Below are 26,675 nucleotides of genomic sequence, written 5' to 3'. Positions count from 1 at the left end.
TACGTCCATCACATCTGGTTTGGAGCCGCCACAAAAAGGACAAACTCAGACTGCAACGGACAATCAAAACCGCTGAACAGATTGCCGGAATCATGCTACCCAATACCGAGGACTTGGAGGAAACGTGAACTAGGTCCAGAGCAGGCAGGTTCCTGGCCACCAGCTATTCCAACTCTTTCCGTTGGGAAAGCGCTACAGATCAATAAGTCAAAACGAGCAAGCATTCAGTTTTTTCCTTCTGACAATTAAATCATTAAATTCTTGATCAACTAGCCTACTATTTTTCTGCCTTGTGCCATTTTAGGACACACACATCCTGCTGGTCCAATCAGTATTAGTAATACATTTTGTAGACTATCGCACGATTCATCACTTGAAACTGCTCCCTTTGCACAATTGTCTTTGCACTGGTCTAAAATGGGAACTACGAACAGGTAAAGGCACTCTGTACAAGCTGAACACAATGTGGGACGTTGGCGCAATTCTCTCTTACCTGTTCTAAATGAAGAAGATTTTACAGTGAAGAAAACAAGTATTTGAACACCCTGCTATATTGCAAATCCTCCCACTTGGAAATTATGTAGGGGTCTGAAATTTTCATCGTAGGTGCAAGTCCACTGTGATAGAGATAATCCAACAAGAAAAATCCAGAAATCACAATGAATGATTTATTAATTATTTATTTGTGTGATACATCTGCACCTAAGTATTTGAACACCTCAGAAAACCAATGTTGATATTTGGAACAATAGCTTTTATTTGCAATTACAGTGGTCAAACGTTTCCTGTAGTTGTTCCCTCCAAAGATTTTCTATTGCGATTATGTCTGGAGTCTGGCTAGGCCACGTCAGAACCTTTGATATGCTTCTTACGGAGCCACTCCTTGGTTTTCCTTGGTGTGTGATACGGCATGTTGAAAGACCTGGCCATGACCCATCTTCAATGCTCTGATTGAAGGAAAGAGATTGTTCCCCAAAATCTCACAATACATGGCCGCCGTCATTCTTTCCTTCATAAAATGCAGTCGTCCTGTCCCATGTTCAGAAAAACACCCCCATGCTTCACAGTAGGGACGGTGTTCTTGGGATGGAACTCATCATCATTCGTCTTCCTCCAAACACAATTAATGGAATTATGACCAAAAAGTTTTCGTCTCATCTGACCACAAAAACTTTCTCCCATGACTCCTCTGGAACATCCAAATGGCCATTGGCAAACTTAAGATGGGCCTTGACATGTGCTGGATTTTGCAGGGAACCCTCCATGCCATGCATGATTTCAAACCATGATGTCTTAGTGTATTACCAACAGACACTTTGGAATGGTGGTTCCAGCTCTTTTCAGGTCATTGACCATGTCCTGTCGTGTAGTCCTGGGCTGATTCCTCACCTTTCTAAGGATCATTGAGACCCCACCAGGTGGTATCTTGCATGGGGCTCCACTCCAATTGAAATTGACAGTCATGTTTAGGTTCTTCCATTTTCTAATGATTGCTCAGCAGTGAACCTTTTTTCATCAAGCTGCTTGGCAATTTCTCCATAGCCCTTTCCAGTCGTGGGGAGTTGTACAATTTTGTCCCTGTGTCTTTGGACAGCTCTTTGGTCTTGACCATGTTACAAGTTTGAGATTTACTGATTTTATGGGGTGGACAAGTGTCTTTATGCAGCTAATGACCTCACACAGGTGCATCTGATTCAGGATAATACATGAAGTAGAGGTGGATTTTTAAAGGCAGACTAACAGGTCTTTGAGGGTCAGAATTCTAGCTGATACACACGTGTTTAAATACTTATTTGTAGCTATATCATACAAATAAATTGTTAAAAAAATAATATATTGTGATTTCTGGATTTCTGGATGAAAATTTCAGATCCCTCCATGATTTCTAAGTGGGAGAACATGCAATTTAGCAGGGTGTTCAAATTTTCTTCACTGTAGATCTTGAACGACTCTAATAAGGAGTAGTTTCTATAAACATGTCTTGTTCTTTGTCCTTGTTGCTTTGTTGTTCTTTGTTTTGAATGTCTGACTGCTAGAGAAAAATTCCTTGTGTTTTTACACACCAATAAAGCTGATTCTGATTATGTAGAAATTGTTGATGTACTTGTCATAAGCAAGTCGCTTCCATACACATATATGTATTAATCCCTCTCTCTGCGGATCACCTATCACGGATTCAGTGCATCGTGGACGTCGTTGAAATTGAGGGTGTTATGTATAATGTGGTAAGCGGCTATGCGCCACAGGTAGGATGTGACCTACAATTGAAAGAGAAATTCTGGAAGGAACTACATGAAGTAGTTCTGAGCATACCAGACAGCGAGAGAGTTGTGATTGGTGCAGATTGTAATGGACATATTGGTAAAGGAAACAGGGGCGATGAAGAAGTGATGGGTAAGTACGGCATCCAGGAAAGGACTTTGAGGGAGAGATGGTGGTGGACTTTGCAAAAAGGATGGAGATGGCTGTAGTGAACACTTATTTCCAGAAGAGGGAGGAACATATAGTGACCTACAAGAGCGGAGGTAGAAGAACGCAGGTGGATTATATTTTGTGCAGACGATGTAATCTGAAGGAGATTACTGACTGTAAAGTAGTGGTAGGGGAGAGTGTAGCTCAACAGCATAGGATGGTGGTGTGTAGGATGACTCTGGTGGTGGGTAGGAAGATTAAGACGAAGGTAGAGCAGAGAACCATGTTGTGGAAGCTGAAAAAGGAAGAATGTTGTGCGGCCTTTCGGAAAGAGGTGAGACAGGCTCTCGATGGACAGCAGAAGCTCCCTGAAGACTGGACTACAACAGCCAAGGTAATCAGAGAGACAGGCAAGAGAATACTTGTTGTGTCTTTTGGTAGGAAAGGGGAGAAGACTTGGTGGTGGAACCCCAAAATACAGGGAGTCTTAGAAGGAAAGAGATTAGCGAAGAAGAAGTGGGACACTGAAAGGACTGAGGAGAGGCGAAAGGAGTACATCGAGATGTGACATAGGACAAAGGTAGAGGTGGCAAAGGATAAACAAGAGGCATATGAAGACATGTACACCAGGTTGGACATGAAAGAAGGAGAAAAGGATCTCTACAGGTTGGCCAAACAGAGGGTAGAGCTTGGAAGGATGTGCAGCAGGTAAGGGTGATTAACGATAGAGATGGAAATGTGTTGACTGGTGCCAGTAGTGTGCTAAATAGATGGAAAGAATACTTTGAGAAGTTGATGAATGAAGAAAATGAGAGAGAAGGAAGAGTTGAAGAGGCAAGTGTGAAGGACCAGGACGTGGCAATGATTCGTAAGGGGGAAGTCAGAAAGGCAGTACAAAGGATGAAAAATGGAAAGGCAGTTGGTCCTGATGACATACCGGTGGAGGTAAGGAAGCAATTTGGAGAGATGGCTGTGGAGTTTTTGACCAACTTATTCAACAGAATACTAGCAGAAAAGATGCCTGAAGAATGGAGGAAAAGTGTACTAGTTCCCATTTTTAAGAACAAAGGCGATGTTCAGAGTTGTGGGAATTATAGAGGAATAAATTTGATGAGCCACAAAATGACGTTATGGGAAAGAGTAGTGGAGGCTAGACTCAGGACAGAAGTAAGTATCTGCGAGCAACAGTATGGTTTCATGCCTAGAAAGAGTACCACAGATGCATTATTTGCCTTGAGGATGCTAGTGGAAAAGTACAGAGAAGGTCAGAAGGAGCTACATTATGTCTTTGTGGATCTAGAGAAAGCTTATGACAGAGTACCAAGAGAGGAACTGTGGTACTGCATGCGTAAATCTGGTGTGGGAGAGAAGTATGTTAAAATAGTACAGGACATGTATGATGGCAGCAGAACAATGGTGAGGTGTGCCTTAGGTGTGACAGAAGAATTTAAGGTGGCGGTGGGACTGCATCAGGGATCAGCTCTGAGCCCCTTCCTGTTTGCAGTGGTAATGGATAGGCTGACAGATGAGGTTAGACTGGAATCCCCTTGGGCCATGATGTTCGCAGATTATATTGTGATATGCAGTGAAAGCAGGGAGCATGCAGCGGAACAATTAGAAAGATGGAGACATGCACTGGAAAGGAGAGGAATGAAGATTAGCCGAAGTAAAACAGAATATATGTGCGTGAATGAGAAAGGTGGAGGGGGAAGAGTGAGGCTACAGGGAGAAGAGATAGCGAGGGTGCAGGACAGGAAGCAGAACTGGAGGTAGCAGAAATGAAGATGCTGAGGTTCTCGCTTGGAGTGAGCAGGTTGGATAGGATTAGAAATGAGCTCATTAGAGGGACAGCCAAAGTTGGATGTTTCGGAGACAAGATTCGAGAGAGCAGACTTTGAAGGTTTGGACATGTTCAGAAGCGAGAGAGTGAGTATATTGGTGAAAGGGTGCTCAGGATGGAGCTGCCAGGCAAAAGAGCGAGAGGAAGACCAAAGAGAAGGTTTATGGGTGTGGTGAGGGAAGACATGAGGGCAGTTGGGGTTTGAGAGGAAGATGCAGAAGATAGGCTAAGATGGAAAAATATGCCACGCTGTGGCGACCCCTAACGGGGCAAGCTGAAAGGAAAAGAAGAAGAAGAATGTATTGAATATTAGCTGAAAAGATCGATGGATTCCAGCAAAAGTTAACGTGTTGCTGAACACATTTCCAAGTTCACGAGCCGTCAACCGTCGTCTTTTTTTCAATCATAGTTCATGAATGCGAGTTTGTATAAAACCCGGAGTTATTTATTTAAATATTGCTATTTGTATTGAATAATAGCTGAAAAGATCGATAAAGGTTTATGTGTCGCCAAACACACTTCCGCGTTCACAAGCCGTCAAAATCGTCACTATGTGGGATTTTATCCTGATGAGAACAGATCCATCAACATAGTATTCGTATGCGTCCAGACTTTTATATGCTTTCAAACTTTTTTGTATAAATCTCAACAGATACATATGTATATACAGTTGTCCAAGACAAGCGGAAGTGAATTAACAGTTCAATTTCTTATCGGTGAAAACATCGATTTTGGCATTAAATATTGGTCTTCTCTGACGAGTTTATCTAATTTTTCCACGTAGCGTCCTTATTTTCCCCTTCTACATGTCTGATGGTATCGGACAAGATTCTGAGTGTCGTGCTACAGGACATATTTCCGTGTCGTCTCTAACTGATTTAGCATTGAGCAATGCTTAGCTTGATCGGCAATATGGCGAGGTAAACAAAAGTCACGCAATTTTATGACGTAGGAGCCGCATGTTCTATCTTGAGGTGTCTGAAAAGGTCAGCAGTGTTTCTGCTGCTCTATATCAGACGGGTGTTGGAGAAGTCAACAAGTTTGTCTGTATGCTTCCACTCCAGTGGAAAAATCCATTGGAAAAATAGAAGCAAAGACATCCATTGTTCTCCATCACCCGCTCACACAGTACAGTCCAGTACATCATAAGTGAGGGTTTCACCATGACCGGAGGAAGACAGAGAAAAATTTAAGCAATTTTAACACAACGACATATTCTCTTTACTCATGAACGAGTAAACATCGATGAAAGTCTGCTCGAAGGAGAACCGCAATGGCAGTAATAAAATGCAAAGGTCACTCTTTAACTAATGATTTTGCATCGGCAGGAAACGAATTAGTAGATCGAACAGAAAAGGTTCCAGGGTACCGACCAACACTCCAGCAAACTGTAAGTGAGTCTGAATGTGACAATCAACAGGAGGTGACAGAAGAAACAGTTAAAATTGCGTCAGGAAAAGGCAAGTCCAGAAGAAAAGTGTGTGGAAGTCAGTAGGAGGTGTCAAAGATTAGGATGGCATAAAGGGTAAATGCATTCCATCCCAGACACAATTGAAAAACCTAATTTCTGAAGCTCATGGAACATGCCATGTACGTGTGGATGAAACAATGAGACAACTCCACTCTTGGTGGCATCCTTTCATAAGACAAATTGTTAAAGGTGGACTGCAGGACTGCATCGTTTGCAGTAGGTATAACAGTATGCCTACAACAAAACCACCACAGGGAGTATACGATCCGGATGTGGATGCCCCTGGTCAGGTGATTTCAATGGATTTCACTGACATAATTAAAACAGTTTCAGGTGACCGTTATTCTCAGGTCATAGTAGATTCCTTTTCAGGATGGCCGGAAGCATATCCCTGCAAATCTGAAACAACAATCTGTGTGGTTAAAAGTGATTAAACAAAAGTGGTCTGAACTGAGGTGGACAGGACCCTTCCAGGTCACTGAGCGGACAGCCACAGCAGTACGTCTTGAAGGAAAGAGGGATACGTGGTACCACATCTCGTCTACACGACCCGCTCGATCTGCCTCAGGCTCAGCAATCCCTCCAACTGACAACAACTGGAAAACCACGTCTTCTCCAGTGCTGGATGGCACCCGTTCATGACATCGTTCGACAAGGGTTGATTTCACGGTACACAGAATAACCCTGGTGAATCAATTTGGGACCAGGTACTCTAACCCCAAGGTCCTGAAGAAGATGGCTGCGCCCCAGCTGGACTCATCCCAGAGGAAAAGGTGTGAAATCTCTCTCCATGATCTTCAACATGGAACTCTGCTTGACACAGACATTGGCAGGGATGACCATCGGCTTGGTGGTTGCCATCCTGGTGCAGCCAGGCATCGCTGCAGAAGCAACCCTCGGATGTCCCATCCCGATTCCCATGCAGCATATTACAGTGGGGTTATATGGAGTGTCCTCAACTACTGTGACCAGCAAAGGAGAATGCCTGATAGTTCCGGGAAATGGACGAGTTACGTTCGAATTCAATGCATGCAAATTTTACCCTTGTTCTTGGGGTCCTAATTATCAGTATTAGCTGTCTTCTGTAGCTTGGTCGTATGATACCACCGTAGCATACTCTGGGTTTAATTGGCAGGTATCCTCTGTCTATCATCCCCATCATATCGAATGTGGACAGATTGCTACCTCATTTTAGTACGAATAGGCTCCCTTTGTGCAGGACATGCTCATTTGAATTTAACAGTGGATCTTCGATCACTGAACATCTCTTCTCTCCTAACAACTACGACTCCAGACGACCCCCCCCCCCCGTCAGATCCCCACCACCTCAGGTTGTATAGATCTCTTGATAACCCCATGTGCTTCTTATGTGGACTTTACCCCTGTTCGCATTTGTCAGAAATTTCCACAGGCTGCTCAGGAGCATAGACGAGGGCAGTTGGTTGAAGGACAAGGAGAGGGAGTCCATGCTCAGTTCACTCGAGAAATGTCTGTAGCAGATGCCCTGGGGGTAGTGTCAGGGGTGAGAACAATTGGTAGCAATTCATGGAAGAAAAGAGGAGCAGCGGCCAGTGCATTGTACACTGCAGTTGACTCCCTCGTGTGTATGTTAGCACGCCTCGTTATGTTTCTGATACCCCCCCCACCGTTAGATACGGCAGCAAACATGTCGTGTATTCTTCCGGTCATGTCTAATTTCACCAGAACCGTGTACAGGGTGGGATACAATTCATCCCTTGTCTCCGCCAATTACCCCTGTGCCGGTTTTCTATGCCGCTAAAGTGTCCCTGAGTGCAACCTGCTTTCGTAAAAATTCATCCATTCTCCCGGATGAAGCCAAAGTTGGAATGATTCCCCAACAACACTACCAGATTGTTCAGGTGACCAACAGGTCTGATGGATCGGAAACCTTGACTCGCGGACGGCAAACGTGTGGTAGTACTGTGGTGGCGTCACCTTATTTAATGTTCTCCCTTCTCATTGGACAGGGTGATGCGCTCTGGTGTCTGCTATTTCTCCCACCTTTATCACTCCACTCGGCGCTCGTGCTAATCTCCTAGTAACAAACCAGACTGTTAGAACTCGTCACCGCCGTTCTATAGATGACCCAAATCACCCATTCTTTAACTCCTGATTTATATAGATGAGCTACATTGTGTCTTTGTAGACCTAGAGAAAGCCTATGACAGAGTAACCAAGAGAGGAACTGTAGTGCTGCATGCGCAAGTCTGGTGTGGCGGAGAAATATGTTATAATAGTACAGGACATGTATGAGGACATGTATGAGGGCAGAAGAACAGCGGCGAGGTGTGCCGTAGGTGTGTCAGAAGAATTTAAGGTGGAGGTGGGACGACATCAGGGATCCGCTCTGAGCCCCTTCCTGATTACAGTAGTAATGGATAGGCTGACGGATGATGGATCGGCTGACAAATGAGGTTAGACTGGAGTCCCCTTGGACCGTGATGCTCACAGATGATATTGTGATCTGCAGTGAAACCAGGCAGCAGGTGGAGGAAAAACTAGAAAGATGGAGGCATGCAATGGAAATGAGAGGAATGAAGATTAGCCAAAGTAAAACAGAATATATGTGCATTTATGAGAGGGGCTGAGGAAAGACTGAAGCTCCAGGGAGAAGAGATAGCGAGGGTGGATGACGTCAAATACTTGGGGTCAATAATACAGAGCAATGGTGAGTGTGGTAAGGAAGTGAAGAAACGGGTCCAACCGGGGTGGAACAGTTGGCGGAGGGTGCACGAGATAGGCTTCGATGTAAAAAGATGACACGCTGTAGCGACCCCCTAATGGGACAAGCCAAAAAGAAAAGAAGACTGTACAGTATGTTTTTTTTTTTCATTTCTTAAATTTGTTTTAAGGCTGTTAGACCCCTAAACACAGTTTATAAACTTTTCTCAGATGGGCATTAACATTTTCTCACATTACTTGTTTAAACACGCTCAAAGTTCAAATCCTAGTTTATTTTTAAAAAGTACACAACTGTATTCTTAAGTAGGGTGTAAACCTGGCTGTGAACCCTCGGAAGGCTGCTGGCCCAGACGGAGTACCAGGCAAGGTGCTGAGAGGATGTGCTTACGAGCTGTCCGGCTTCTTCTGTAAGATCTTCAACCTCTCACTGTCCCAAGAGGTCATCCCCATCTGTTTAAAATCTACGACAATCATTCCCATCCCCTGAATGAAATCCTTAACTAACCTCAATGACTATTTACCTATTACCCTCACACCTGTTATTATTAAGTGCTTCGAGGGGTTGGTTCTCAAACATATCGAAGAAAGAGTTACTTGTAAATTTAGACAAATGAAATCCACTTTGGTCAAACCAGCAAAAACAAATTAGTTGTATGGCGTTTAAGACTAATCACACACAATAGAATACAACACAACAATAAACTAACACATAATAGAGGGTCAATGGCAGTTTAGATACCTGTAACACGAGCTAACATATAAAACGACGTAGAGTCACCACAGTCCGAGCGAATGTCCCTGTAGACGAATCTTGATTCCAACGATAGAGTCATGAATCCAGAAAAGTCCAAAAGACATGAGGCAGAAGGGAGGGCGGCGGAAGGCGAGTCTTTACTTGTCCCAAGCAGCGGGCAGTTGTAAGAAGACCCGAATTAAAGTCATTCCGTTCTTATATAGGCACTTCTCAAACATTCCACAAAGATCCGCGTCCGATGACGCAATTGAGTCCCCTCTTTGAGAATGTTCAACAGTTTTGCATCAGATTACCTAAATAAGAGTGTACGTGATAAAGAATGTACGTAAAAAGAAAAACAAAGAATAAAGAGTAAACAATGACTACAGAATGAATGTAATACAATGTTATACGTCCATCCATCCATCCATTTTCTTTCTTTCTCACGCTTATCCTCACAAGGGTCGTGGGAGTACTGGAGTCTATCCCAGCTGTCAACGGAAACCGGAGTGGCCGAAGAAAATCCCTGCAGGCACGGGGAGAACATGCAAACCCCACACAGGGAGGGCGGGATTGAAATCAGGTCCATAGGAACTGTGAGACCAACGCTTTACAGCTGCGCCAAAGTTCCGCCAATGTTATACAAAAATAACGAAATATAGACACACATAACAACTCCCAAACCCCTAACTTTGACTCCCACCAGTTCGCATACCAGGGAAAATGATCAACATAGCACATCATCGACATAGCAAGCTGTGTTGAGTCAGCTGGAACAACCACAGAGATATACTAGGATGTTCGTGTATTACCTTTAATAAATTATTCCAGACATTCTGATGACTAAACTGGATATCCCTCTTCTTACATGCACCTGGATCGAGGGCGTCTTGACCAACAGACTGAGAATCAGCTCCTACCTTTCCGCCGCCCATACACTGAGCACTGGCTCACCATAGGGATGCATGCTAAGTCAGCTTCTATAGAGTCTCTACAACTTCGAACGCAGCCCAGGCCACAAAAATAATATCAAATTCGCTGCCAAATTCGCTCACAACACCGATCGGTCTGATCTCAAAGGGAGACAAGGCACCTTATGAGAGTGGTAGTCCAGAAGCTCACAACCTGTTGCACAGAAAAGAATCTGGCAGTGAACATTATAAAAGCAAAAGAGTTTATTGCGGACCAGGAGGAACAGAAGTGAACCAGCTCCGCTCTTCATCACCTGCGAGTGTGTGGAGAGGGTCCACATATTCAGGTTCCTGGGAATCCTGATTTCTAAGCATCTCTCATGGACAGACATCACAGCAGCCATTAAAAAGCTTCAAAAGCGTCTCCACTTGCTGAGAGTCCTCAAGAAGAATAACCTGGACACAAGGTTGCGGCTGGCCTTCTACTGGTCATCTATCAACAGCCTGCTGACATACTGTCTCCCCCTTTGGTATGGGAGCTTCACTGAAGCAGACAGAGCATGGATTCAGAGGACAATAAAAGCAGTACAAAGGACAATTGCCTGTCCTCTCCCCTGCATGACAGGTATTTATTTCTCTTAGTGCGTCAGCACAGCTCAGAACATTATCAAGGACAACTACACACCCCGGTTATCAATTGTTTGAGCTCCTGCCATGTGGAAGGTGAGACAGATGCACAAAAGCAAGGCCCAATAGACGAAGGAACGCTATTTTTTTGAGAGCCATCACATCCCTGAACTCTCATCTTTCTTCTAGCCATGCAGTTAATGAAAAGGCACACTGGTCTTGATATCTTAAGCAATGATTCTTATACACTTTGTTTTATACATTTTTATTTGTTTATTTATTCTTGTCGCTATGTTGTTCCTTGTTCTTTGTACTGAATGTCGTACCAGGCAGCACCGACTGCTGGAGAAAAATTCCTTGTCTATTTTTACACACTTGGCAAATAAAGCTGATTCTGATTTGTAGTTATTTTTTTATTTTTACATTGACTTCATGTATGCACCGACTCGGGAGAGGCTCTCCATTTTCGTTGACAATGACAATAAATGGCATTGAATTTAATTCAATAACACCACACCAGCCTTGGTCACTTTCATGACTATCCTCCACGGTAATGTGGTCTCAGTCAGAATGCAACGAAAAGCCTACTGTGGCATTGAAGCACTTATTCAATTGTTTATTTTAGCAGTTAGCATTGCTTGTCCTTGTGATATTGTTGCTTTTTTATTGCAATGGATGTGAAGATTGGTGAGTACGGCACATGCACAACGCCAGTCCCTCAGTGGCTTTTTTCCTTCTCTTTTCTCTTCTCCCTCGCCATTCTTGTCCTCCGTCATGCTTGAGAATCGCACCAATCAAGAAACATCTCAGTTGTGGCAATGTGCATCTAGTAAGAGTTATTTTATTTTTTCATTTCCTCGCAACTTCTTTTCCCTCGCTGCTCACTCACCTGAGTACCACTATAAGCACACAGCTCAAAAAGGTATGTTGTATCTCCCTATTGGTCGTACTCATGGCCGCAACCCATAGATCAGGGGTCACCAACGTGGTGCTCGCGGGTGAATGGTAGCCTGCAAAGACCATATAAGGCGCCCGGACGGTATGTTCTAAAAATACCATAGGCCACAAATTGTTACTATTATTGTTCATCTGAGATGACGCGGTGGCGACCCCGAAAGGGACAAGCCGAAAGAAGATTTTGTGCTTTAAATTCTGAATCTGACCTGAATTAAAATTTTAAAATACCTCTAATGTCATTTTCTAAAATAAATTCAAACGAAAATATTTCATATACGTGTAATGAACTGAGTCTGAAATTTGCCGCAAACAGGTCACGTAGCCCTTCATACGATCATGGTCACGAAGTAGCCCTCAGCCTCAAAAAAGTTGCTGAATCCTGCCATAGACAGATGAAGCAGTGCATGATTCGTATGCATTTTTATAGCGAAGCAGATATGATGACATAATCAAGAAGAACTGTCGCAATTGTTTGATCGAATCCAAATCTATACCTGTGGTCAAATTTATACTTTCTACTGAGTATACTGTTGACACCGCGTACCATACTGGACAGCAAGCAAACTTTAGCCTCTGCTGCTTTATATCCTATTTGGCTGCGTTAGCTAGCCAACCGTAGCTTGTAGGTAGCCAGGGCAGCGCATACACGAAGCATTCTGTGGTAGCACCTGAACAGTGGAAAGCATGGGAGATGGGAAACTGTTCAATGTGGACACTTATTTTTTTTTTTAAACAATATTGATTTCCTGTAATCAATTCACAAAATTTGTACTAGTGTCTGAAGCATCCAGGTAGTCTGACACAGTGGTGTACTGGCATTAATGTCAGACTCTGAATTTTGGATAGTGATTTTTTTTTTTGTGGGAGAGGGCTTTAACCAGTTCAATGATTTCAACTAAATACGGACAATCAGTAACATTTGACATTTCTGCAAATATAGCTCACAAATCGGTCTAAATCTGGATTGGTGAACACTTCTCTTTTACCAAGTTATTCCATCAACCTCACAGTTTTGGCATATCTCGATGCTGAATAGACAGCAAGATGATTGCACAGATGTGCCTTTGACTGTTCACAATAAAAGGCTACTCAAATTGTCCAGTTTTATCACACAGAACATTTCCACAGATTTTGAAAGTTTTTATGATACCTGCAAAGGATGACTGCCGAAATGTTTACCAGATTTGTTGCAAATTAATTGAAGGTTCACTATTCTACCAATAAAGCAAAGGCTATTCAGAACTTGGTAGTATATCCAAAATCTGTCTCACAACAACTGTCCTCATGTAATCATAGGGGCAAAAACAAAATAATGTGTTAATATATTTTCACATTATCACACAGCCACTTAAATCTTTCCACCGTGTTCAGGGAACAATTTACGGCGTTTGCAAGATATCCAAACTACAATCTCACCTGTCCAGCTGTTCCTGCCAATGCAAGATAACCACTGTATTTACATAGGTGGATCTTCTGAATGCCAAGCCTTGGATCATCACTGTAGGGGTCAAAGGACCCAACCTAGATGAAAAATTTTTAACCAGAATTGAGATATGATAGTGTAGGTTGAAGCAAGTCACTGCATGAATACTGATTTTTTTGTAAATGCCCCATATTTTACCAAACCATTTTTTTCTAGTATTTAACTTTGCAAAAAGGATGGAAATGGCAGGAGTGAATAATTTTTACAGAAGAGGCAGGAACATATAGTGACTTACAAGAGTGGAGGTAGAAGCATGCAGGTGGATTATATTCTGTGCAGACGATGTAATCTGAAGGAGTTTACTGACTCTAAAGTAGTGGTAGTTGAGCGTGTAGCCTGGCAGCATAGGATGGTGGTGGGTAGGATGACTCTGTCTGGTGGTGGGTAGGAAAATCAAGAAGAGAAGCATGAACAGAGAACCATGTGGTGGAAGGAAAGAAAGAATGTATTGTGGCTTTTCAGAAGGTGAGACAGGCTCAAGATGGACAGGAGGAGCTCCCAGAAGACTGGACTACTTAAGACAAGGTGATCAGAATAAGAGGCGGGAGAGTACTTACGTACGTGTCTTCTGGTAGGAAAGGGGAGAAGGAGACTTGGTGGGGTGTAGGAATAAAATACAGGAAGTTATACAAGGTAAGAGATTAGCAAAGAGGCAGTGGGACACAGAGAATTGAGGAGAGACGAAAGGAATACATTGAGATGCAACGTCGGGCAAAGGTAGAGGTGGCGAAGGCTAAACAAGAGGTGTATGATGAAATGTACACCACGTTGTATACTATAGAAGGAGAAAAGAATCCCTTCAGGTTGGCCAGACAGAGGGATAGAGATGGGAAGGATGTGCAGCAGGTAAGTGTGATTAAGGATCGAGATGGAAATGTTTGCTGGTGCCAGTAAGGTGCTAAATGAATGTAAAAAAAATACTTTGAGAAGTTAATGAATGAAGAAAATGAGAAAGAAGGAAGAGTTGAAGAGGCAAGTGTGAAGGACCAGGTAGTGGCAATGATTAGTAAGGGGGAAGATAGAGGAGAAAAGGATGAAAAATAGAAACACACTTGGTCCTGATGACATACCTGCGGAGGTATGAAAGCAATTTCGAGAGATGGCTGTGGTGTTTTTGACCAACCTATTCAACAGAATACTTGTGGGAGAGAAGATGCCTGAAGAATGGAGGAAAAGTGTGCTGGTTCCCACTTTTAGGAACAAAGGCAATTGTCAGAGCTGTGGGAACTATAGAGGAATAAATTTGATGAGCCACACAATGACGTTATGGGAAAGAGTAGTGGAGGCTAGACTCTGGACAGAAGTAAGTATCTGCGAGCAACAGTACGGTTTCATGGCTAGAAAGAGAACTACAGATGCATTTTTACCTTGAGGATGCTAGTGGAAAAGTACAGAGAAGCTCAGAAGGAGCTACATTGTGTCTTTGTGGATCTAGAGAAAGCTTATGACAGAGTACCAAGAGAGGAACTGTGGTACCACATGCGTAGGTCTGGTGTGGCGGAGAAATATGTTAGAATAGTACAGGACATGTATGATGGCAGCAGAACAGTGGTGAGGAGTGCCGTAGGTGTGACAGAAGAGTTTAAGGTGGCGGTGGAACTGCAACAGGGGTCAGCTCCTTCCTGTTTGATGTGGTAATGGATAGGCTGACAGTTGAGGGTATACTGGAATCGCAGATGATATTGTGATCAGCAGTGAAAGCAGGCTGCAGGTGGAGGAGGAACAATTAGAACGATGGAGGCATGCACTGGAAAGGAGAGGAATGAAGATTAGCCTAAGTAAAACAGAATATATGTGTGTGAATGAGAGGGGCGTAAGCGGAAGAGTGAGGCTGAAGGGAGAAGAGATAGGGAAGACGACTTCAAATACTTGGGGTCAACAATCCAGAGCAATGGTTAGTGTGGAAAGGAAGTGAAGAAATGGGTTGAAGCAGGTTGGAACAGCTGGCGGAAGGTGTCTGGTTACTTTATTTGACAGAAGAGTCTCTGCTAGGATGAAAGGCAAAGTTTATAAAACAGCAGTGAGGCCGGCCATGATGTACCGATTAGAGACGGTGGCATTGAAAAGACAGCAGGAAGCAGAACTGGAGGTGGCAGAAAAGAAGATGTTGAGGTTCTCTCTAGGAGCGAGCAGGATGGATAGGATTAGAAATTAGCTAATTAGAGGGACAGCCAAAGTTGGATGTTTTGGAGACAAGGTTCGAGAGAGCAACCTTCGATGGTTTGGACATGTCCAGAGATGAGAGAGTGAGTACATTGGGAGAAAGGTGCTAAGTATGGAGCTGCCAGGCAAAAGAGTGAGAGGAAGGCCAAAGAGAAGGTTGATGGATGTTGTTAGGGACGACATAAGGGCAGATGGGGTTCGAGAGGAAGATGCAGGAGACAGGCTAAGATGGAAAAAGATTACACGCTGCTAACGGGAAAGCTGAAAGGAAAAGAAGAAGATATTGCCTATACAGTGCCTGAGTAAACGTGAAATGTGAATTAAAATTGGCCCCACTTTCCCCGAGTTACAGAGTTTTTTTTTTTTGTGCCAAGAGGCCTGAAATCAGGTAATTCGAATTTCTCAAACTTATCTACATCACTCGTGAAGCTTCCCATTACCTCTACACCCCCAAGCCAGCACTGTCAAATTGCGAGGTTTGGGTCTTCTACACGGAGCCAACCAATCAGAGGTAGGTGTTAGCGAAATACAAAAGTAGTGTTGGTGTCAAAATAATAACAGTGCAATGTGACTAACCAGATTAATCCCCGTTTTCCGTATATTTTTTATTGCTATATGTCAAACAACTTACCAGTAGGTGCAGTAGATTCTCAGCAAACCAACAAGACCCATCATTCATGATATTCACACACTTATGTATTTGCAATGTTGCAATTTGTTGAATGGGTTGTTAAAAAAAAAAAAAATGGCAGTTTGCCGTTGCCTTCACAAACTCAAAGCTATTTTGTTCAAACTTTTTTGTTTCTAGGATTTACCAATTCTTAAATAACGAAACGTTTTTTCGTGGTATTTAGTTGTGTGACCACAGTTTTTTTTGTCAACCAATTTGTGACACCTTTCAACTGTTTTTCCACTCCCAGATTCCTAAATGACATTCAATGATTCATTTCCATTTTTTTTACATTAACTTTGTTGGTTTGGAACAGACTTTGCATGTTTACTAGTGATTGACAAATTGTAGCCTCTTCTGAACATGCCTCTTTTTTTTTTTTTTTTTTTGATAAGGGACTTTATGGGGGATTCTTGCAAATAGATTAGCTTCACACATGTTTTCTTACTGTCACAGCACTCATAGGTAACTCCAGACTATCTTTGATTATTCAGGAGCTGATCATTGGCTCAGCCTATGCCACTCTGGTTATTCTGCGATCCATTTTGATGGTTATCTTCCATTTTTTGCCATGTGTTGCTGTTTTTTCTCTACATTTTAAGTCTTTAGATATCCTATACCTGAAAAGCCAATCATTTTTTGCACCCCTTTCTTATAAGGTTTCCCCTCTTCAATCAACCTTTTCATCAATGTACCCGGTTCTTCTGAACAATGTGCTGTCAACGACGCATTTTCCTCACACTTTCAAGGGGAAATGCATGTTTCACAGGTGCTGGCTTCATCCTTAAATGGTGACCACCTGATTCACACCCATTTGTCACCAAATTGATGACCTCACTGATTGAATGTCACTGCTATTTTTTTAACACACCCCTTTAAACAAATTGCCCAATTGCACAGCCTTGAGACTGTGCATATCATGAATACTGGGTTTCGTTGTTTGCTGAGAATCTACTGCACCTACTGGTAACTTGTTTGTGTAGCATGTAGCAATAAAAAATATACTGAAAATGTGGATTAATCTGGTCAGTTCGATTTGACTGCTATTATTTTGAACACTACTGTATAAAACTGGTTAAAAAAGAAGTACCTGCCAGAGGAGCCTTGTTTAGACACTAATGACAAAACCAAAATGTTACTTGAAATTAAATGAACACTTTTATACTAAGTTCACATAAGAGAGTAACTCTGTAGAAGTGTCAATAACCAAAATATGGGACTTTTAAGATTCAGATGCAATTAATGCAATCGAGAAAGAAAAACATGGTTATAAACAAACACCTTTCTGAATGGTGGCCATTCTCCTTCAGCACCTTGATGATTGTCATTGGTCTCAGTGTCTGTGTGGAAGACTCCAGCTGTGCTTAATTTGTACATGGGATATAGACAGACTCCTGAGGCATCCCAGAAGCGGACAGTTCCATCCTCATGCCTACACATAACATGCAAACATAAAACTGTTAAAAAGTGAATTTTGTTTGTGGATGAAATATGGTTCATAACGACAATTTAGGTGATCTGACCCTGTGAGCAAGAGATCTCTCTGTGGAGGATGTGGGGCCAAGTTCTGCCCTCCAGTTATTGGCCAAGGCTGAAAAAAGAACATAGTTTTAAGAGTTATGCACACTTAATGTCAGTTGAGTCAATTGATGTAATTCCAACCTGAATACCAAGTAGTACAAAGAGCCTCTTTGATTTGCTGTTTATCTTTTTGAATGAAGCATGTTTTAGGCTCCTTCAAAATGCCTCAAATTGAATTTTTCCAAGTCCACATATCCTGATGAAAATGTCTGTCTGTAGAATCTAGAGAACATTCTATTCCAGCTCCACTACAAACTCTGAAATACTCTATCCGCAGATATGAGAGATGCTACCTCAGCAGAAATGTTTAAATCTTAATTTAAGATGTATTTTACACTTTCACATTTAATTAGGTACACATAGGCCTGTGTTACTGCAGCTTGTCCTTTCCTTCTTCCTCCTTTCCGGCTTGAAGAGCAGGTTATGTGGCAATGATGACAGATGGGTTCTACACCGACCAACTGGGACAAAATCTGGGGTGAACCCTTTCCCTGGAGTTATTGCAAAGGAAGATTCTGCTCTAATCAACGGGGGTAGGTCCTGAGGCAGAACTACTTTCCTGAGCGCATGTACAGTATCTGCAGCACTGAACCCCGGACCCCCCCTCCACAGTATTTTGTCATATGGTTCCTTTTTTCACAAATGGGGGTTTGACTTTTTCTTTCTTTTAATTACTTGCAAATCACTAACCAAGGGTTACGCCTTGATACACACTCGTATCGTGCGGAAATCCCTACTCATTACTTGCCACACGCTTTGAAGCCTTCGGCACATCTCGTAACAGAGGTACAAGGTGGCAGGTAGCACAGCACAAGATTGTGTCATGCGGCCAGCTCTGTGGCTCTACACAGCTTTGCTATCGCTAGCTAACATCAAGAAAACAGCTGTGCAAATACAAGGGGAGAGCTACCAGCACGACGAAGTCATATTCTCTGGTCATCATGTCACTAATCATCACCTCTATTTTGTACATGAGTTAAATAAAAAAAATTCCATAGTTTAGGAAAAAGGAATAAGCCAGTAGCAGAACCTCCGTTACTTCCAGTTAATGTGATTTTAAAGTACGCCATGATAAATCAATTAAATTTAATTAATAAATAAATATATTAAAGGCCCACCAACTCACTTTTTAGATGTAAAATATAAGGAAAGTGACAAGAAACCCTTTTAATTGGTCTCATAATATGAAGGTTGCCAAACTTTTTGAAACTTTGATGGGTTCTAGATGGCTATAAGTTTCTTTCCTAAAACCCAAACACACAATAATGCAGGTAGTGAATTTTATAGAAGAGTTAATGAGATCTAACATGGGGCAAGTACAGGGAAAAGACAGGAAAAACAAAAACAAACATTGGCAAAGGAGTGACTTGTGATGTGAGTGCGAGATGAGCATGTAGTGACTCCATATATTAGAGGTGGGGGTTTCTGTTCTCGTTATTTTAAACCCAAATATGCAATAATCTGTAGTTTTAGTAGAACGTGATGATGGATTTACGCACGTAGAACACGATTTAGGCAGGCTGGTTGAGCTTCCGGGTGTTCGGGCGCATTGAGAACAGGTGGATTTGGTGGATAGGAGGAAGGAGAAAAAAAAGGAGTATAAAAAGTTTCCAGGCAGAAGCGCCAGAGCACAGGTGTCTCTGCTCCCAAGACGTTCGTAGCAGACATGTTTCCAACCCCATGGTTAGGTTAGGCGCCCAAAAAGGAGTACCTCGAAGGACTGGAGGGAAGGGAAGCTGGACCACCTCTGAAGAATACAGCTATGGCTTCTGATGAGCCCTGATGGACATGGTTCTTGAGACCGTAACGTCATTCACGCACTTCCACATGTAGGCAGCGCCACCGTGTACTCCTGGAGGTGTGTGATGTTGTTGTGGGTGCCTTGGAAATGGCTTTGCAACCTTTTTCCAGACTGATGGATTTCAATCACTTTTGATCACATTTCTACTTTAATTTCTTTGGTTTATGGCATAATAAATTGGTTTCTGAGATCTTGGAGCCTGCTTCATGTTCTCTGAGAGACTCCATTTTAGTGATGATTCAAAAAATATAGTGGTAATCAGGTTTGGGTGTGGCTTGTGAAATCAAACTCACTCACTAACCCTAACCCTGCACATAAATGGAATAAGTTGCCAACAGAGATGATGTCAGCCCCAAGTGTGAAAGTTTTAAAATTTAGATGAAAAACTTCTTTTTTCCGTTTTTTTCCAGTACTTCTACTTTTATTATTTCTTACACTAGACTCTGTTTTGATTTGTACTTGTTTTTCATATTTTGATATAGAAATATTGTTGTAATTTTTAATTTTTTTGCCCTGTTTAAAATATTTTCTTTGTATTCAAATCATTTTAATCATGTAAAGCACATTCATCTTGTGTATCGTCTTCTCTTCCTTTTCAGCTTGTTCCGTAAGGGGTCGACAAAGCGTGTTGTTATGCGCATGTGTATTTTTATTCTTTGTTCTCTTTATTTTCCTTTCATACTTTTAAGTTATAATGATGTGGTTGTTTTGTGATGCGGAATTCTGGAATGTTTCAAGGACTGACTATCTAAGGACGAGAAAGACTGTCAACGGGGCATCTTACCACTGCACCGGTGCTTGGGACAAGTACACGGAGGCCTTCTGCCTTTTGTCTTTGGACATTTCTGAAACATTTGTTCACTTGTTATATTTGCCAGAGAGAACAAGAGCCTGTAAAGGAACATTCGTTCAACTTTGGTGACTATTCGTCATTTGGCTCGACTAGTAGATCTTTGAATTTCTACTTTTTGTCAGTTGTTTTATCGTGTTTGTGTTGTAGTGTTGTGTGATTAAATTGTGTTTAACGCAACTCAACTGCTTTATCACATTTTGCTGGTTTGAGCAAAGGGGATCTTAGTCTAAATTCACATGTAACAGTGTCATCTTTTTCCCCCCAAGTCTATCTCCTGCATCTTCCTTTTTAACTCCAACTCCCCTCATGTCTTCCCTCACAACATTCATCAACCTTCTCTTTGATCTTCCTCTCGATCTTTTGCCTGCCAGCTCCATCCTCAGTACCCTTCTACTAATATACTCACTCTGTGGACATGTCCGAACCATGGAAGTCTGCTCTCTCGAACCCCGTCTCCAAAACATCAAACTTTGGCTGTCCCTCTAATAAGATCATTTGTAATCCTATTCAACCTGCTCACTCCTAGCGAGAACCTTAACATCTTCATTTCTGCCAGCTCGGCTCCCTGTTCTCTCTTCAGCACGACCGTCTCTAATCACGGATACATCATCAAATCATGGATGGCCTCACCACTGTTTAATAAATTTTGCCCCTCATCCTAGCAGAGACCATAAGACACCAAACACCTTCAGCCACCTGTTCCAACCTGCTTGGACATGTTTCTTCACTTCCATACCACACCCACCATTGCATCAGTCATACCTCTACTTACAAACTTCTCTATTAATGAAAAATTCACGTTACAAAAAGCCACATTGGAAAAATTTGGTCTCGAGTTCTGAAGAAAATTCAGAATATAAAAGAAAAAAATGGCACGGGATTCCACCAAAACATAAACATCCTTAACTGTATCTTGGTTTAAAAGTGGCCCGATAGAGCTGCTCTCTCATTGGCTATCGCCGGAGCATCTTCCTGGTATCACATCCCTCCCTTGGTTAGGAGGGACGTTAATCTTTACCCGTGATGAACTTCCTGTATCTTCGTCACCAAATCTATTGACATACACTCGCGCACATTCGTATTGTTATACTTCTTTGTGGATTTAGTCATCTTTTTTCACCATGGGTCCCAAGAAATTGATGGCCAGTGCCAGAGAGAAGAATATGTGAGTTGTTTTTGTCCATCAAATCAAAACAAGAAATTGTTGAGAAATATGAAAAAAGTGTGGCGGTACGGTGGGCTCAGCTGGAAAGCATTGGCCTCACAGTTCCGAGGTCCTGGGTTCAATCCCGGACCCGCCAGTGTGGAGTTTGCATGTTCTCCCTGTGCCTGCTTGGGTTTTTTTCGGGCACTATGGTTTCCTCCCACATCCCAAAAACATGCAACATTCATTGGACACTCTAAATTGGCCCTACGTGTCATTGTGAGTGCAGCTGTTTGTCTCCATGTGCCCTGTGATTGGCTGGCAACCAGTTCAGGGTGAACCCAGCCTCCTGCCTTCTGACAGCTGGGATAGGCTTCAGCACTCCCCGCAACCCTTGTGAGTATAAGCGGTCAAGAAAATGGATGGATATGAAAAAGGCATGTGTGCATGTGGTCTCATGGTGCCGCTCCACGGGATTTTGAGAGGATTGAAGTGGAAGTTGAACCTGAAGTTAAGGAAATGGTTTCACTGGGAAAGGCTGAGGACATCGACGAGTTGGTTCAGGATCACCACTGGGATCTTTCGACGTTCAGGAGCGAAACAAGGATCTTTCGACGGAAGAGCTAAAGGAGCTGGAGGAGATGCAACACATGGGAATGCAGGAGCAGTTTAGTGAGGATGGCGTACACTATTCCGTCAGCCACCATAAAATAAGTGTCGACGAAATTCCATGAGATTTCCAAATTTATTCAAAATAATCACCCAGAAAATGTATTTACGTACACATAAAATGCGTTTTTATTTATGAAAAATTCAAGTTACGAAATGACTTCCAGAACAGATTAATTTCATCAGTAGAGGTACCACTGTATTTGAAATTGTTCACCCTCGCTATCTTGTCTTCCTAGAGCAGACATGTCCAAAGTCCGGCCCCCGGGCCAATTGCGGCCCGTGGACAAATTTTTACCGGCCCGCGGCCTCTATCATGAAATCAATAATATGCGGCCCGCCAGCACTGTTGACCACAGTATAAAATACATGTGTACAAAAAGCTATTTTTCATATTTTTCATTTCACCAGAAGATGGCAGTAGCCCTGTGGCCGCACTCTGGCCGCCGTGACCCTTGACCTTGCGTGATCGTTTCAGCCCAGCCCATTTCTAACATGGCGTCTGTAAACAAAAAAAGGAAAGTTGACCGCGAGGGCCGCCGCTTCCAGGACAAGTGGAAATTTGAGTATTTTTTCACTGAAATACGAAACAACTGTGTCTGCCTAATTTGCCAAGAGACTGTGGCTGTTTTCAAGGAATTCAACATCAAGAGGCACTACCAGACGAAACATGCTAGCTACGACAAGCTAACTGGGAACAAACGCGGTGAAAAAGTGAAGCAACTGGAAGCTGTTTTAACGGCACAGCAAAGCTTTTTCACAAGAGTCCGTGAGTCAAATGAAAATGCCACAAAGGCAAGCTACGAAGTGGCAACGCTGATTGCAAAGCACTGCAAACCTTTCACTGAGGGTGAATTTATTAAAGACCGTGTAATGAAAATGGTTGAGAAAATTTGTCCCGCGAAGAAGCAAGAGTTTGCCAATATTTGCCTGGCGCGTAATACTGTGGTACGGAGAATTGAAGACGTTTCATTAGATATTAAGAGACAGTTAGAGGCAAAAGGAACTGAGTTTGACTTTTTCTCGTTAGCGTGCGATGAAAGCACGGATGCGTCCGACACCGCTCAGTTACTGATCTTTTTAAGAGGAGTGGACAATGACATGAACGTGAGTGAAGAGCTTCTGGACCTCCAGAGTCTGAAGGGCCAAACAAGAGGAACGGATTTATTTGTTTCTGTTTGTTCCACCGTAGATGACATGAAACTACAGTGGAATAAAGTCACCGGGATTATTACGGACGGCGCACCTGCCATGGCTGGCGAGCGGAGTGGATTATCAAGCCTTGTCTGTAACAAAGTCAGCGAAGAAGGAGGCAGCGCTATTAAACTCCACTGTATTATTCATCAAGAAGTTCTCTGTGCCAAATATATGAAATATGATAATGTTATGAAACCGGTGATAAAGACTATTAATTATATTCGCTCCAAAGCGCTGTGCCACCGCCAGTTTCGACAGTTTCTTCTCGACATCCAGGCTGAATACGGAGATGTTTTGTATCACACCGACGTAAGGTGGCTCAGTCGGGGGTCTGCGCTGCAGCGCTTCTTCTCTCTCAGGGAGGAAATTGGACAATTCTTGACTAAAAAGGGACAACCCATGCCACAATTAAATGATCCTGTTTGGCTGGCTGATTTGGGATTTTTAGTTGACTTAACGCGACATTTGAATGCGCTGAACACAAGCCTTCAAGGGCAAAATGCAGTGGTAAGCCAACTGTATTCACACATCAAAGCCTTTCGGACCAAGCTGCTACTTTTCCAAAGACACCTGTCACAGGCGCAGCCCAATACCGCACATTTCCCGTCGCTGCAGGAAATTGTGACCAGTTTCCCACAGATCAATATCAGTGCGCAAATGACAAAGTATGCAGCAGACATCTCATCTCTGGTTGAGAAGTTTCAGCAGCGCTGATGACGCTCCAGACCACCTGCAACTGGAGCTCATTGAGCTGCAGTGTAACGCCGAGCATCGCAGTCGGCACCAACAGCTCCCTCTTGTCAACTTCTACCGCCAGCTGGATGAAGGCAGGTTCCAAGCAATTCGGACATTTGCTAAGAAAATGCTGAGCTTGTTTGGCTCCACATACATGTGCGAGAAGACATTCTCTGTTATGAACATTAACAAGAGCCACATGAGGACGAGACTGAGTGACTCTCACCTGCGTGACGTCTTGCGCATCAAAACCACTGCTCTTGAGCCAGACATGGACTACATACTGCAGTCAAGATCCCAGTATCACCCTTCACATTTGTGCAGGCAAGACCTTTGTTAAGTCCTCTGAGTTGAATAAATTCTTAAATCTCAGTTAATTAATTTTTTTGTGATGGTCAAAATCACAGTTTGAATATGCAGTGATCATTGTTTTGTTTTCAGCACTTTTCCTACAGTGAGCATATAATAGTGAATAATATGTAATGTTTCACATGAACTTAGATATCCTTTATAGTTTTAATTTTTTGTGGTTTGTGATTTTGGTAAAAACCTAAATGTAAAAAAAAATGTAAAAGTAAAAGTATGCCATTTGTAATTAAATTAAAAAAAATCCCAAAAAGTTAATTTGTATTTAATGTTAATGGTTCAAAGAATGTCAGGCTAAATAGTCGGCCCCCACACATTTTCACCTTACCAAATCTGGCCCTCTTTGCAAAAAGTTTGGACACCCCTGTCCTAGAGCCTCACTCTTGCCCCTCCACACCTCTCATTCACTCACATATATTGTTTTACTCCAGCTAATTTTTATTCCTCTCCTTTTCAGTGTAACCAAAAAAACATGAGCGAAGAAATAATTGACACAAAACATGCACTTCAAAAACGATTTACATACGTTTAGTGCAGCAAAGCCTATAGCTATGTAGCGGCACTAGCTTAAAACATACAGTAGCATGCATTATTCAAAATGGCACCGGAGCAAAACTGAGTTCGGTGGTACTTTATTCAAGTATTTAACAATGTAACTACAGTCACTCACATTTGATCACACTCGCGCACCTCCGTGCTCGCAAATCTGCACAGTCGAGCACGAAAAATAACGCGCATAAAATTTGTTACGAGTAGAAAAAATAGATATTGAAAGACGTTGCTCATTTTGTGTAGTCTTGACATTAATTTACGTGTTCATTTCATAAATGTTGTTAACAAAACAAGTGTACTTCAAAAAAACTAGTGTCTACCCGGAAACAGGAAATGCAAGGTAACCGTACTATGTATGCATATTAGGCCGAAAGCGCATGTTCAGAGCTGCTTCACGTACTGCGAACGCATTTAAGTCGAAAGTCATCAACATAATGTGCAATGTCAAAGGAAATTCAGTTACACCAGGGGTAGTCACTGCGTCGATCGCGAGGCAGTGTGACGGCGTGCCCCCTCCCCAAAAAAAAGACGCAAAAGACACCTCGTTGCTTGCCTCAATACGTCAAGCGCACAGACATAAAGGCGTATTCTCGCAAGCCGGCCTCCTATTTATGGTAATCCTGCGATGCGTGCCCCCCCCCACAACAATACATCACGATTGCCGACAGGAATGTTTGTTACAATGTCTCGCTAGCTTGTTGCCACAAACAACGATTATGTTGAACTGAAATTTCAGCATTTTCAAAACATTGCGGGGACAGACCATTGGTGTTTATTCCTTGATAGGCCAGTGCATTTTACTTTTCTTCAGATAAAAGTTTATCAGATCAAGAATTTTTATTGATGAAAAATTTTAAATACCGTTTTATATCATGTTCGACTAATAGCGGTTGAAATTGGAAATGATCATTTCTGAGTTTGAAATTTCAGTTTTCTATTTTAGTTATGTATTTGTTTATTTTATTTTTTATTTACAGTTATGTTATATTAATAGAGTAAATTATTTTAAGGTCTTGAGATTCCATCCCTAATCACAACCCCAACTTTATCTGCGGGCATGTCTGGTGGACCACACCCGAAACTATATCTGCAAGCATGACTGACCACACCCATACATTTTTCAAACGTGAGTGACTGTAGCTATACTTCATCTTCGTCATCTTTTTCTATGTAAGCCCATCTCCTGCATCTTCTTCTCTAACACCAACTGCCGTCATGTCTTCCCTCACAACATCCATCAACCTTGTCTTTGGTCTTCCTCTCACTCTTTTGCCTAGCAGCTCCATCCTCAGCACCCTTCTTCCAATATTCTCACTCTCTTCCCTCTGGTTATGCCCAATCCATCGAAGTCTGATCTCTCGAACCTTGTCTTCAAAACATCTAATGAGCCCATTTCTAATCCTATCCAAGCTGCTCACTCTGAGAGAGAACCTCAGCATCTTCATTTCTGCCACCTCCAGCTCTGCTTCCTGTTGTCTCTTCAGTGCCACTGTCTCTAATCCACACACCATGGCTTATCTCACAACTGATTTATAAACTTTGTCCTTCATTCTAACAGAGACTCTTCTGTCATATAACACACCAGACAGCTTCCGCCAGCTGTTCCAACCTATTTCCATCCGTTTCTCCACTTCCTTATCACACTCACCATTGCCCCAGATTGTTGACCCCAAGTATGTTAAATCAAACACCCCAATGACATAGGAAAAAAAATTAGACCACAGGCTCGATTCAGGTGATAATTCGGCTTCAACCTCCAGTAAGGGCAAAATATTGCTTTGGGTACTATTTCACTTGAGAGTTGACA

At 42.5% G+C, this 26,675-nt stretch overlaps 1 protein-coding gene across 7 annotated transcripts in view; it reads right to left on the bottom strand.

The window, feature by feature from the left end:
* Window positions 1-26,675, bottom strand: part of llgl2 (LLGL scribble cell polarity complex component 2) — a 154,655-nt gene that overhangs the window by 60,922 nt on the left and 67,058 nt on the right. For 6 of the 7 annotated variants that reach the window (XM_061810185.1, XM_061810184.1, XM_061810186.1 and 3 more), the window contains 3 exons: window positions 17,494-17,561; window positions 17,252-17,402; window positions 13,071-13,175 (listed from right to left, as the gene is read on the bottom strand). In XM_061810185.1, the coding sequence (XP_061666169.1) occupies window positions 13,071-13,175; window positions 17,252-17,402; window positions 17,494-17,561 (324 nt within the window). Of the gene's footprint in view, window positions 1-13,070; window positions 13,176-13,405; window positions 13,512-17,251; window positions 17,403-17,493; window positions 17,562-26,675 lie in introns of those variants that run through there. The other variant, XM_061810190.1, reaches the window with a different exon arrangement.

Source organism: Syngnathoides biaculeatus, chromosome 22 (genome assembly GCF_019802595.1).
Source record: "Syngnathoides biaculeatus isolate LvHL_M chromosome 22, ASM1980259v1, whole genome shotgun sequence".
Lineage (NCBI taxonomy): Eukaryota > Metazoa > Chordata > Actinopteri > Syngnathiformes > Syngnathidae > Syngnathoides > Syngnathoides biaculeatus.
This window is presented reverse-complemented; position numbering and strand designations above follow the sequence as displayed.